A 12843-nucleotide genomic window follows, 5' to 3' on the forward strand; every position below is an offset into this window, starting at 1 on the left:
TAGTACAATTTGTCGCTAGTTACAAGAGAATCATTTGTTACATTCATCTCATAAGGAAGATGATTTTATTATTCAAAGCATTTGAATTTTTTTTCAAATTGACATATATTTATTGTCTGTTAATTGAGAATCTTATGCTTTAATCACTCCATCTGATCATAGTTCTGGTCCTGATCACTGTCATTTGACTTATCATTTTCCCACCAACATATCTGATGGTAGTTGTTCTACATCCTTCAACCTTTATGTTTTATCATCTCACTATTCAGATACATGTTAAGCGGTTGAGGCACTTCAACCCTAACTGATGGTTATGTTAGTCCCTCACTATATTAGCAAGCCTTATGAACATGATCCAATTCATTTTCCCTCACGATATTCTCATCCTAATCCCATACCTTTAATTGAAAATTCATCTTTTCAGCGATTTCAGGGTTTTCAAGAATATTTTTTCGAATTTCATGATCCAATCTATTATCAATCGCAGCTATCATACTTAGCAAGTAATTTTTCTAATAAAAAGTTTCGATATTTTCTCATGCTTTCTAAGGAGGATAGTATAGATGAAAATGCATTGACAATAATATTTTTAGGTTTGTTTGATTATGGTTTTCATCAAAAAGGTAATATTCCAAGTTGGTTAGAAGTAGTGGCTATGACATATCTTTCTGCTGATAGACAATACCTTCAATTTATTGGGTAAGTTATTCAAGCTCTTATATTTTCTATTGCACATTGCTTTATATCTATTTTCATTCCATATATATTTGTGTGTAGGTTGGGAGCAGTTATGATGGCTACATTGGAAATTTCATTAAACTTTACCCCAACCTTCTAGCTGGTTAGATTAGGAGTAGGTATAGCTACATACTTGTATCCCTTGCACAATCATCCTACACTCACTCTTTGTAGTCTTTCTCGTGTTTTCTTACTTTTGTCTCTCATCTTGTTTTTAGTTTAGCCTCCATTTTATTTTTCCTTTTGAATTTGTTTCCTTGTTCTGTCTTGTATCTTATTTCATGTTTTGTTTAATAAGACTTTGCATGCTGGATGTTTCCTTTGGGTTGACACAATATGGCAACATTTGAAAAGGGAAATTGTGACGATAAACAATGTTTGGATTATCCATTATCGTCTTCTCTATCCTAGGTATATATATTTTGGTCAATGATGTTTTAATAGAAAATACGATCCTTTTGTGAGGAAGGTTTTGTGTAGAACCACGATACTCTTATCTATTTTAGGAACCTCATTTCTAAGCTTATTATTGTAGTGTTTTAGTATTTTCCATTTTGATCCAATCAAGTAGATAAGGACAAGGGGAAAATCTATAGCGAGCAAACCTATATAAGAGTGTCAATAATGCTAGATACTGCCAATAGACAGGGGGTCTCCCCGATGTGAAGTCCCAATTAGACCACTCATTTTTTTGAGTAGGAGCCCCATCCAAAGTATCAACATGGATGCCGTGACTATTATGTTTGCCTTGGTTTCGATATATAACACAAGAGATTATATAGATAAACCTTGAATAAGCAAGTAAGTTGACATTGTGAAACAATGATTGCAATGTGTAAAAGGAGACTTTCACGAGAAAGAGATGAAAGTGGGTCTCTAGAACGACGTAATAGTACTAACCTAAGAAAGACACATGAGAGCATGAAAATATTTGTTAGAATTTTTTTTCAGATAATGATTATTAAAGCGAATACAACACACATTCAACAAGATGAGTACCAAAGCCACCGAAATAGTTAAATTTATCCAGTACATATGAACACTAAATATACCATAAACATCCCAATAATAGTCCTAAAACATTTGTGATATAGGCGTGAAAATTATTTGGCTCATTGAATTTCAATTATAATGTGAAAGATACAAGTACATAGTTACAATGGTGAGGCACTAGTTCCAGTAGTGGAACATTAAGTCACTTCTTTCTTCTCCAATGAATATTTTTCTCTCATATGCCAAGTAGAGAAGCCAAGATTAGCTCTCCAAAGCTTAAACCTCCAAAAGCTCATTGCTTGAGTTATGTGGTTTCTTTTATAACAAGGGGAATGACCATTCATATCCCCATGACTCTTGATTTACCCTCTTGACTCTTGGACTTCTATTATGACCCTCTGGACTTCTATGCAACTCTTGAACTTCTAAATTACCTTTGGACTTCTCTATGTGACTTTTGGACTTCTCCTAAAGAGATTTTGTCCATATATGACTAAATGAATTTTCATATTACACATATGACTCTTGGACTTCCACACACTACATTTTGTCCTTTTCTTGAGAATAAATCATTACATTCCACATGATGATGTAGCATGACACACATACACAAACTGACTATTTTAATGACACTTGTACAAGATACAACTTGACAATAATGACATGGACTCCATGATGAGGTGGTAATTCCAAGTTGTATTCCTTGTTTCTTCATCTCACATTCTTGATGGTAGATATGATCTATGTTACTTCTTCATGAAAGATCCTCTTTATGGCTTATCATCACCCTCTAGAGGTTCTTGGATGAGTTTTGGAATCCCCTGAGTAATCATGCAAAGTATTCTCTCCGTTTTGGTTCCTGATCTCCTTCATGTCTCCATGATATCTCTCTTTTGTTCTTCTTCTTTGCAGGTGTTTCTTTATGATTTCTCTTTGCTATTTGCTTTGAGCATTACCTTGTCATGTTAGGAAGGTACTCTTGCCAATTGTTAGGGTCCTATAATTTATAGGATCAAATGATTATTGAATAATTTCTTCCAGTATTTCAGATTGTAAATAATATTTCTTTCTGCAAATTATTTCCAAAAAAGATAGAAAAATAAAACAGAAATGAAAAGAGGATATAAATAGAAAAAATAGAAAAAAAGGAAAAAGAAAATAAATGATAAATGAACCCCACAAAAAAATGAATAAATGTGAAAGTGATGCTAGTTTAAGTGCCACTACTAGCCTTCTAGCTTTGTAAAGAACAAATTCATGAAATTGTGTGCAACTTGTTTAAATGCCACAATCCCTTTTTGCTTGAAACATATAGCTTAAGCATGTTCAAGATGGTTTCAATTTATGTTAATTAGATTAGAGTGAATAACCTAGCCAAAAATTGTAATCTTGATGTTGTAGTGGCTACAACCACCCTCCAAATTTTTTCCTTAGCTTCGTTTTGGAGCCTCCCTACCAACCATTCTCAATAGCATGTCTTGCACTGTCAAGTAGACAAGCTTCAGTGGTTTTCTAGCAACACGACATCTTGTGCATGATGGCTTATTCCACTCCCCTCACAGGTTGTTTCTTCAGACTTGGTCCAACTGCAGGATGACCAACTCCCTCAAGAAATTGTGCAATTTTGGAGGGGAACCAACCTTCCCTCCAGAAATTGTGCAATCCTATTGGCCTCAGGAATTGCAGAATTATGCCTGTCAACCTTCCTTGGAAAAACTGCACAGTATGATCCAACAAGACTGCTCAGCCCAAAAATTGTGCAATTTTGGGCAACAGTTAAATGATTAGCCCAAAAATTGCGCAATCCCTCTGGGAAACGAGCCCAACTTCCTCCCAGAAATTGTGCAAAAGTTACCCTCAGTCAGGCAGGCTGTTGCATGTGCCATCGGGTTGACCGGTTCCACCCGGGACCAAGGAAACTTGACTTGCATGCATGGACTGCTTTTTCCCGAAATAGAAAAAGGAAACATGCAGAAAACATCTCGATATTTTAGGGAGCTATTTTTAGCAGCTGGAGGTTACATGCAAAGATTGTTTTATAGTCTTTCCTCCAAGTGTCGCATTTTCCTAGATTGTGGCATGCATGTCATGAGCATCAAACTTATTTATTCGACACTTCAAAGCTCACTTCTTCACATCAGTCTTGGAGCTCTGACGTCCCACAGAACATCGAGGAGTCTTCGACACATCTAGCTCAACTATTTCCGGGTAAGTCCTTTTAATTTGTCTTTTGCAACATTTCTATCAATTTTTGTGTTTTGCCTTGTCTGAGTGTTGTTTACTTGGTTTTTGTGAACACTTTTTGTTGTTTTCATGCATATTAGCTTGTACTAGCTTCGTTTTAGTTTTCGTTGGCATCTTATTATTGTTGCATGCATGACACTGTTTTGCACGAAAGGTTGCCAATTCGGCGACTTGCTTCACACACATGCATGTTGTTCCATTTTTTGAATCTTGCATTCGCTGTTTGCATGCATGATCACTCACTCTTGCTTACACTCAGTATTGCCATGCATTCACATTCACATTTTCTTTTAGTTGCCCGTCGATGAGTCTGGGCAACCTTTGGTCCATACTCTGCCTCAGCAAGACAACATTGCGCAATTCTGAGAGGGAAGGTTTTGCCTTCCTCTAAAAAAATGCACATTTCTACCCAGTGATTGTTCTCCAGTCTTATATTGTGAAATTCTGAGAGGTAGTGACTGCTGGCCCAGAAAATTTTGCAATGCAGTCACTAGGCCTGCAACCCTTGCCAGTTGGAATTGCGCATTGCTCAATCCCAGCAGCCAATAGGCTATTCTGGATTGCACATTACGCAATTCCAACAACCAACCAATCTCCCAGTAGTCTGGACTACCTTTTTTGTAGTTTTTTTAGCAAGTATTCTGGCCTCCTAGAAAAATTTGTACAATCCTTACCAATCAATTCCCCTGCATGTTGCATGTCATTCCTCAAGTTTTATTTGGTTTTGGATGAAAGATTTCTTACCATGCATGTCACTATGTCTCCAGGTCTAGCAGGTGTTCATCCACCTCTCAGTAGTTCAAGATCAATCGCCTCCAAGAGAGCAGGATCAAAGGACACTGACGGAAGTGCAGCTGGAGCAGCAGTTGAGCAAGTGTCTACAAGTCTGCCGATTTATGAAGTTACCAAGCTGATTGTAGACAACGACATCAATTTGAAATGGCAAGAGGTCAATGATGCATTTGCAGGTGCATTTAGGGAAGACCTCGAAGACCTCCAAGTCTATGTGAACATTGACAAGTCTGGCTTGTACCGAATTGCATGCAGGTATCCTGTGTTCCCATGCATGGACATGACACATTGGATCGTGTCACACATTGTGTCTCGAGATGATGATATTGAGCAGTGTGAGCAGGACAAAGATTGCTACCTTCATGGCACAAGATTATGGACAGATGTACCATATGTCTAAGCCCGCGATCACCATGGAGATACCCTTCAGCATACCCAACATCAATGCCAACTCCAAAGATATCTTGAAGAATTGGGTAAAGGAGCTGGCCAAATTCAGGATGACACCTAACTAGATCCACAAGATGAAGATATTGCGGAAGGTGTATCAATACTTGGTCATCTTTTCATGTCACTTGTATGGCTAAGAGAGCACATAAACCTTCCCAGAGATTTGGGTGATCGCCTTAGACCAATTGGCCAGTGAAGGCAAAGCTTGCAATTGGTCTGACATGTTGGCTCACTGGCTGAAGGAACAGGTAACAAGAGCTTGACAGCCACCCAAAGGTCAACGAGCGAAAATCTACATGTCCACTTACATCTTGGATGCAATCTATAATCGTCAGGAGTTCTCGGGCCCTAAGTGGCCATGGACATCGATGGAGACCTCTGTGAACACTTATTGTAAGATGTTATCCGAATGCAGCTTCAAAGGAGTTATCACACAGTTGTCTGATCATTTTTCACCCTAGTGTACAAGATGATATTTGAACAGGATCCACCCTGTATGTCAAAGGTAGCAATGGAGGCATTGATCGACATAGCTGATTGGTATGCCTTACTGTCTGGCACCTTCCTACGGATGTACAGTGCGGAGAAGCCTTCGCATGTTTTTCCGAAGTTTTCCTTCGACAAGCTCGTTATGCAGGAAGTATCATACCACATCTCATGAGGACTGACAACTAGGATGCACCAGAAGAAGAAGGCACCTTGGACCACTCCTCCGTTGCGGATCAGGTTATACGAGATATGGAATTTCAAGCATGTGGATGTCGAAGTAGAGGAGATCAAGAAATATATGTTCGACGTCCGAAGCTACAATCTGTATGACCTGCATTGTCTTGTAAAGGATCACTACACGAGGGTACAGTTTCAGTGGATCCATGGGGCATGTCATTGGGTAGAGGAGGACCCATGGGGATATTGTTACAACTTCTCCAAGCCCAATGAACTAGTCGGAATTGCTGTGGAATGGTTAGCAAAGCAACGTGAAGCAATATTCTAGAGAGCACCAGCAGTAACAACAATAGAGGTAAACATACCTACACGTGACAAGGGCAAGAGGAATATTTTTGAAAACATGGAGGAGGAACAAAGCTTCAAGTTCTGAGAAGACCCACTTGTGTAGAAAGCAGCTTTGGCAATAGAGGCGAAGAGGCAACAACGTGACAAGAGGAATGCGCAAAGGCAGAGAGAAAACAAAGGATGGAGGAAACAGAGAAGGATTTGCATGAGTTGAAGGAGTAACTCTAGAAGGAATAGGAGCTGTGCAGACAGGAGAAGGAAGCAAAACAAGAATAGGTACAATAGGGGGCACAACATGTGCAGATAGACAAAACTGCACCGATACAGGTAGTCGATTCATCTGAACAATTGGCACCAAGCAGGTAGGGTGAGCAGTCATAGGATCAGTGCTTTGCTCAAGATATTGAACAAGAACTTGGGCAGATGGATACAGACATGGAGCAACAAGAGTCAGAGCAAGACATCGACCTCATGCCTTGCCACCAATAGGTCGACCCACCAGCTTCACTAGATCCAGAAGAAGAGCAAGTCCCAAGCGACCAAGGAGACATTGAAATCCTGGAAGACAATCTAGAGGGATAGATGCACAACATCTCATTCAATTAGTCCCAATATAGAGTAGTGAAATCTTGCAAAGTACTGACTTCGGATGATCACACATCTCCTGTGCAGTTTGAGGAACGAGTGATCGTGTTTGACATGCGCAAACATCTAGCAGGATTGGCCGACGCTACCAAAGCATATACCGAAGTCACTAGCTTGAGTGTTTTCTTCCTGAGAGAAGAGAATGAGCGAATGGCTAAGGAGTTACAGACGACCAAGCAGGGAGGAGAGTTGGTTACAACATCCACCTGAGCAGAGTTGAAGAAGGAAATATTGGATGAAGTATTGTCCCTTGACACAGTCATGTGGGCATTATATTCCATGTTTGGTACCATGCATAAGGCAGTTGTCCATCTCAATGGTTGTTAGTAGCAGTGTGCAAGGGGAGCATGCATCTTGTCAAACGTGCATGCTGCTCTAGATGACATGCAAACATGGACAATGAGATACAAGGGAACCTCGTTACACTTTCCCAAGAGGATGAAGCCTAGAGCAGTCTTACTGGGGGCACGCATCCGGAGTAAGATCTGGAACTATGAAGATCTCCCGCAGCTCATCACTAGTCTACAAGCTTCTCTTGCATGGGTATTCAGGAGTATGGATGTTGTTGTGTGCGCACATGCGATCCCATCTATTGGGACACTCACCTAGGCAAATACAAAGGCATAAGTCTGATTGGAGCTTCACTCGTACTTTGATGAGTTGATGCGCATAGCCACCAGCCTAGACTTCGTGATCAATGAAGACACCATGCATCAGTATGTCGCTGGTCCGACCGCACTCAAGAAAATGATGTGCATGTTATTAGACGAGTTGGAAAGAGGATCCCGAGTAGTGTACCCGAACGCTATGGATGCAAGAGTTCGTTTCTAGAAAGATGTCACGTTAGAGTACACAGACACCATTGCAGACTACCGAGCTTGGAATCAGTTTGCTACTGTCGACCACCATGAGGATTTCAAAGAGCTAGTCTTCCTACAGTTGTCTGAGTCATAATGATGTCTTGCATGGCTTGCTCAAGCCTATTTTGTCTCACATGGTTACTTGTGTAAATTGTATGTAATGTCTTATCAAGTGTAAGTTCAAGTGTCGATAGTTGGATGTAACAATAATACAGTAGATGAAGAGGCATGAGGGTAGATGAACTGTCACAAAGGCGACTGTCAAGGGCCACCCCACCCTTTGCTATAAATAGTCCCTCATAACTCATTGTAAAGGCTTTTGGTTAGCCAAGCTTCCGATAGGAGTATTGTTGGGCACTAAATCTTCTTACCTTTTCCCTACATTTCCACTCATCTTTTCATCCTTTTTGCACTCATTAACATGTATTTACTATGCTAAACCTATGGGGTAACCTTCCTTTGTCTGTCTCTTGGAATATATAATTAATGAAGTAAAGTCACGAGGGTTTTGCCTATGCGAACCACTAAAACTTGTTATGTCTGCAGATTCTAGAGAACAAGTGTTCATCTCATGGCATATAGCATCAGTTCAACGATTCACAGCAACTGTTCAACAACGCTGAAAAAACATACCCAACTCGCAACTATTTCCAATATGTTTTTGATCATTTCTGTTCTCGCTCTCTCGACACTAGTGTTGTGTTGAACTGATGTATATTTTGGGCATGTAGTTTCCAGGTTTTGGGGAAAGATGTTATCACCCTTGTATTGTATAAAAGATGGATCATTTCTGTGCGATGGGTTAGACGTACTAGGATATGTATTGTAACATTTTTTCTTCAGAGTAATAAAATATAAATGCTTTACTGTTCTATCTTCAGTTGTGAGTGAACGCACCCCTGATCAGAGAGTTGGGCCCGATCTTTTGATCAGGTGCTATGTGTTTCCTTTTATGTGTGTTGTTTAATTGCTGTATTTATTTCCTTATTATTGTTAGAGATTTCCATAGATTGCTGTGAATGCCTTTTTAAGTTATGCAATTTAATTTCCATTACTGTTACAACGATGCTTTGATTTCTTAATCACGAACCCTTGGTTGATGCAAGATTTTAACCTTGCTCTTGCATATACCTTGCACGTTACCTTGAAAAGAGTACGCACTTGGACTGATGAATTAATGTAGGAAAATGGTTGAAAAATTTGTTCATACCTGGACACTAACATTTTGGTGTCGTTGCCGGGGAAGGCTAACAAGGTGCAAGACACGATCTGTATTGACCAGAGGGTCAATCTCTCATCCTGGGGAGAGAAGGAGTTTTCTCACTCTGCTCCAGGTCCTGAGCGTAGTCATTTCTTTGTTTTGTTGTTTCTCTTTTGTTTTTTCCCATTTTTATCTTTAGGCCCAATCTCTCGTCTTGGGGAGGGAATGGTCTTTTGACGCCCTGCTCTAGGTCCTGAGCTTAAATTTTTCCTGCATTTTTGTTTGTTTTGATTTTGGAAAAACCAATCTCTCGTCCTAGGGAGGGAATGGTCCTTTGACGTCGTGCTCCAGGTCCCGAGCTTTAGATTTCCTTGTGTGCATTGTTTTCTTGTTTGGTTTCTTGTCTTGGGGAGGGAAGGGTCCTTTGACACCCTGCTCCAGGCCCTGAACCCTAGGTTTCTTTTTCTTTAGTTGTTTTCCTTTCAGCTTGATCTCTCGTCCTAAGGAGGGAATGGTCTTTTGACACGCTGCTCTAGGTCCTGGACATTATGATGGTATCAACATTTTCATCACATCAACTTGCATGAATAGAGATTCAAATAAAAGGGGCAAAGGAAGAGCCCAAAATAAGGGAGGAAAAGATTTGGGAAGGAATACTTATATCTAGAAAATCATCATGAAAGCTGAATCAGAGGCATCTTCTCGTGCTGTTGTGAGGCTGGGTATGCGGACAATATTGGAAGGAAAATCTACAGATCAGCTAGTGTTGTCCATGACACCCCCTGTTGGTTCAATACATCAGACCCTTCCAGCAGCTAAAGAGACAAGTAGCAGTATACCTGATGAAGTGGTACTGTTGCTGGTAGCATAAGAAGAATAAGTTGCAAGCAAAACATCTGAGGGACCCGCCCATTCTAGTAGGGAAGAAGAAGTGTAGAGAAGGGGTTTGAAGGGTCAAGTCATGGTGATAGAGAGGGAGAAGTTGTAGGGGCACTTCTATCACCAAAGGATAGAGGGAGTGTTGTTAAAGCAAGTCAAACCCCTCTGATAAGAGCCCTTCCATCATTTCTTGTAGAGCTTGTTGAAATCCCCAATGATTATTGGAAGATATTCATTCCCAATGATTATTGTAAGATATTCATGGCACCTACAACCTCCACTATTGACTTCCCAATTGGGGATCTTGGGACTGGAGTACCAACAAATCCCACTCCTTTAACAGCTCTACCTAGATTTCATGGGCTTACTTCAGAAGATCCTGACACGTTGCTGTTTGAATTTGATATTGTGTGTCGGGGATATGTTTATATAATGGATGCTCGGAAATTGAAAGTCTTGCCTATTACACTAAAGGGGACAACCCTGCGATGGTTTATGTGTCTTGGAGGAAGGGCTATCTCTACATGGGAGGAGATGAAAACTGCTTTCTTGGAGATGTATCAGGATTACTGTAAATCATGGGATATTAAGGAATAAATTTTCAAGTTTACACAGAAGGAGGACAAAAATATGGAAGAATTGTGGAACATTTTAAATACACATTGCAGAGATCAGGTCACTCTCAGTTGGATAAGGATATTTTGGAAATGATCCTTCTCCAAGCCTTTCGAGAGGACTCTTTGGAATTTTTAAACATAGTCAGAAAGGGAGATATATCAAAAGAGAACTTTGATACCATCTGTGAACTATGCACCCAGTGCTCAAGGGGAGTTGCAAGGAATAAACAAGGGATTCAGTCAACGAAAATATCTGGTGGAGGTGTCACAAAAGTAGAAATTGGAAATCTGTTGGATAACTTGAGGACTGACATCCTGAATACCCTGTCTAAACAAATGGACATGCTATAGGTAAAATAGAAACAACTGGAATTGGAAAGAACTATGGCTATATTTTGCCCAAAGTGCAGGAAGAAGCACCCACAGAGGGAATGCCCATTGAACTCCGTAGAGGAATGTGAAATCTATGAGTTGAATCATGCAACAAGTTCATGCCCATCCTTGCTAGGATTGAAAGTGTTTTTTCAAGGGACAGGCGAAGAGATGGAGCAACTGTACTTCATGGGACCTAAAAAGCCATGGAAACCTTGGCCATCAATGGGAAATCAAGGTATGTTCCTGGATCCATCTCAATATTTTAGTAATTTTAATATGGGTCCCCAATCCATACCTTATCCACCTATGTGGCCCTAGTACCAACTTCCACCCTGGTAGCAATGGGCTCCTCAAGCTAGTTCGAGTCCTCATGGGCTTCGAACTGGCATGGACCTTCTCCTCCTGGGCAGTTTCCCCAGTCAATGCCACAACATCAACTCCAGTAGCCATCTGATATGCCTCCTGGTAATCATCCAGTTCGTCCTCAACTTCTAATCCAACCCAATCCAAATCCAAGCAATAAAGGGGCTCAACAAGCTAACACCCTCAACCTACCTTCATACAACATCTCTATCATAGAGTTTTATGAGATGAATTTAAGATCTAGGCAGGTAGTAGATGCTAAACCCTCACCTGTTATCATTAAACAAGTTGGCAATGAGGTAAAGGAACTAGAAATGGCTAAAGAGGAATCGAACCAAGTCAATAAAAATCAGACACCTCCTCAGCTGCTAATTACTCAAAAACACCAAGCTGAACCGCCCTATCCAGAAAGATTGGCTTTGAGTAAGTAGACCCCTTAAGCTGAGTTTGATTTGTTAGGGGAGTTACAAAATTTGTTTGTTAAGATCCCCCTACTATATTCTATGAGGGATGTACCTATATATGCAAAAACTCTCAGGGAATATTATGCTAAGAAGCCTAAAAAGAAATCAAGGGACTCACTCGCCATTCATGTGATGGGAAAGCTATCAGATTTTATGATGGGGAAGGTCATGGTTGTGAAATATGGGGATCCTGGGAACCCAATTTTAACCGTGCAAATTAATGGAGTAGAAATTCCAAACGTGCTGGTAGATTTGGGCACTGCCATAAATGTCATTATTGCTGAAACCATGCAAGCATTGGGTCTTCGAAACCTGAAACATACACCTAATGTGTTAGAGATGGCAGATCAATCTATAATTAAACTAGTGGGGAAGCTAGAAGATATCATAATCTCGGTTTATTCATGGAACTACCCTGTGGATTTCCTAGTGCTGCAAATGCAATCCCCAATTGGTGGCCATCCCCTGATTCTAGGAAGACCGTGGCTGGCAACTGTAGACACTTATATTGGGTGTCGTTTTCGACATATGGTTATCTCAAATGCATAGATTACTAAAAATTTAGTGTTATATCCTCCTGCAGAACTTAGTCTATCAGCGAAACCATCGGGCGCAAGAAACCTTTACCAAAGGAAGAATCTGAATCTGAAATTAAGGAATTAAGACTAGTCCTTACTATTTGACAGGCCCTTTAGTTGAAAACAGAAACAAAAGATGACACAATTACTACCTTTATTAGTGATCCCTGTTCTATTTCAGATTCAAATCAGCGAATCCTAGAGTTTGTCTTGAGCTATGAAATGAAAGAACATATTGGAACAACCGATGGATTCGATGAGCTACCTATAACTGCGTCCCATGAAAACATTTCGGTGGAAATAGAGCCAGGGAAGACCCTAAATATTAATCCAGATCTGTCAGAACCATAGACGAAACAACTCTTGGATGTTCTTTAAAAACACAAAGAAGCGTTCGCCTGGGACTACACAGATATGAAAGGGATTCCTGCCAATTTATATATCCATCATATATACATCAAAGAGGACTGTCATCCTCTGAGACAGCCTCAGAGAAGGATGAACTCTTCTCTGAAAAAAATTGTCAAGGAAGAACTTCAAGAGCTACTGGATGTGGGATTTATCTACCCCATTTCAGACAGCCAATGGGTTTCCCCATTGGTGATGGTTCCTAAGAAAAATAGTAAATGG

At 40.2% G+C, this 12843-nt stretch overlaps 1 protein-coding gene across 1 annotated transcript; it reads left to right on the forward strand.

Moving 5' to 3' along the window:
- Positions 1 to 11674: 11674 nt before the first annotated feature.
- On the forward strand, positions 11675 to 12184 carry LOC149231249 (uncharacterized). Its single transcript, XM_089381583.1, has one exon. It carries the CDS (start codon positions 11675 to 11677, stop codon positions 12182 to 12184), a length of 510 nt encoding a protein of 169 aa, XP_089237709.1.
- Positions 12185 to 12843: the final 659 nt, after the last annotated feature.

This window comes from Pinus tabuliformis, chromosome J (genome assembly GCF_031772625.1).
Source record: "Pinus tabuliformis cultivar Carrire ecotype Pingquan chromosome J, CPIR1, whole genome shotgun sequence".
Taxonomy (NCBI): Eukaryota; Viridiplantae; Streptophyta; class Pinopsida; order Pinales; family Pinaceae; genus Pinus; species Pinus tabuliformis.

Excerpts from the sequence above, each read along its gene's own strand:
- LOC149231249 (XM_089381583.1), top strand. The coding sequence starts at position 11,675 with ATGAGGGATGTACCTATATATGCAAAAACTCTCAGGGAATATTATGCT.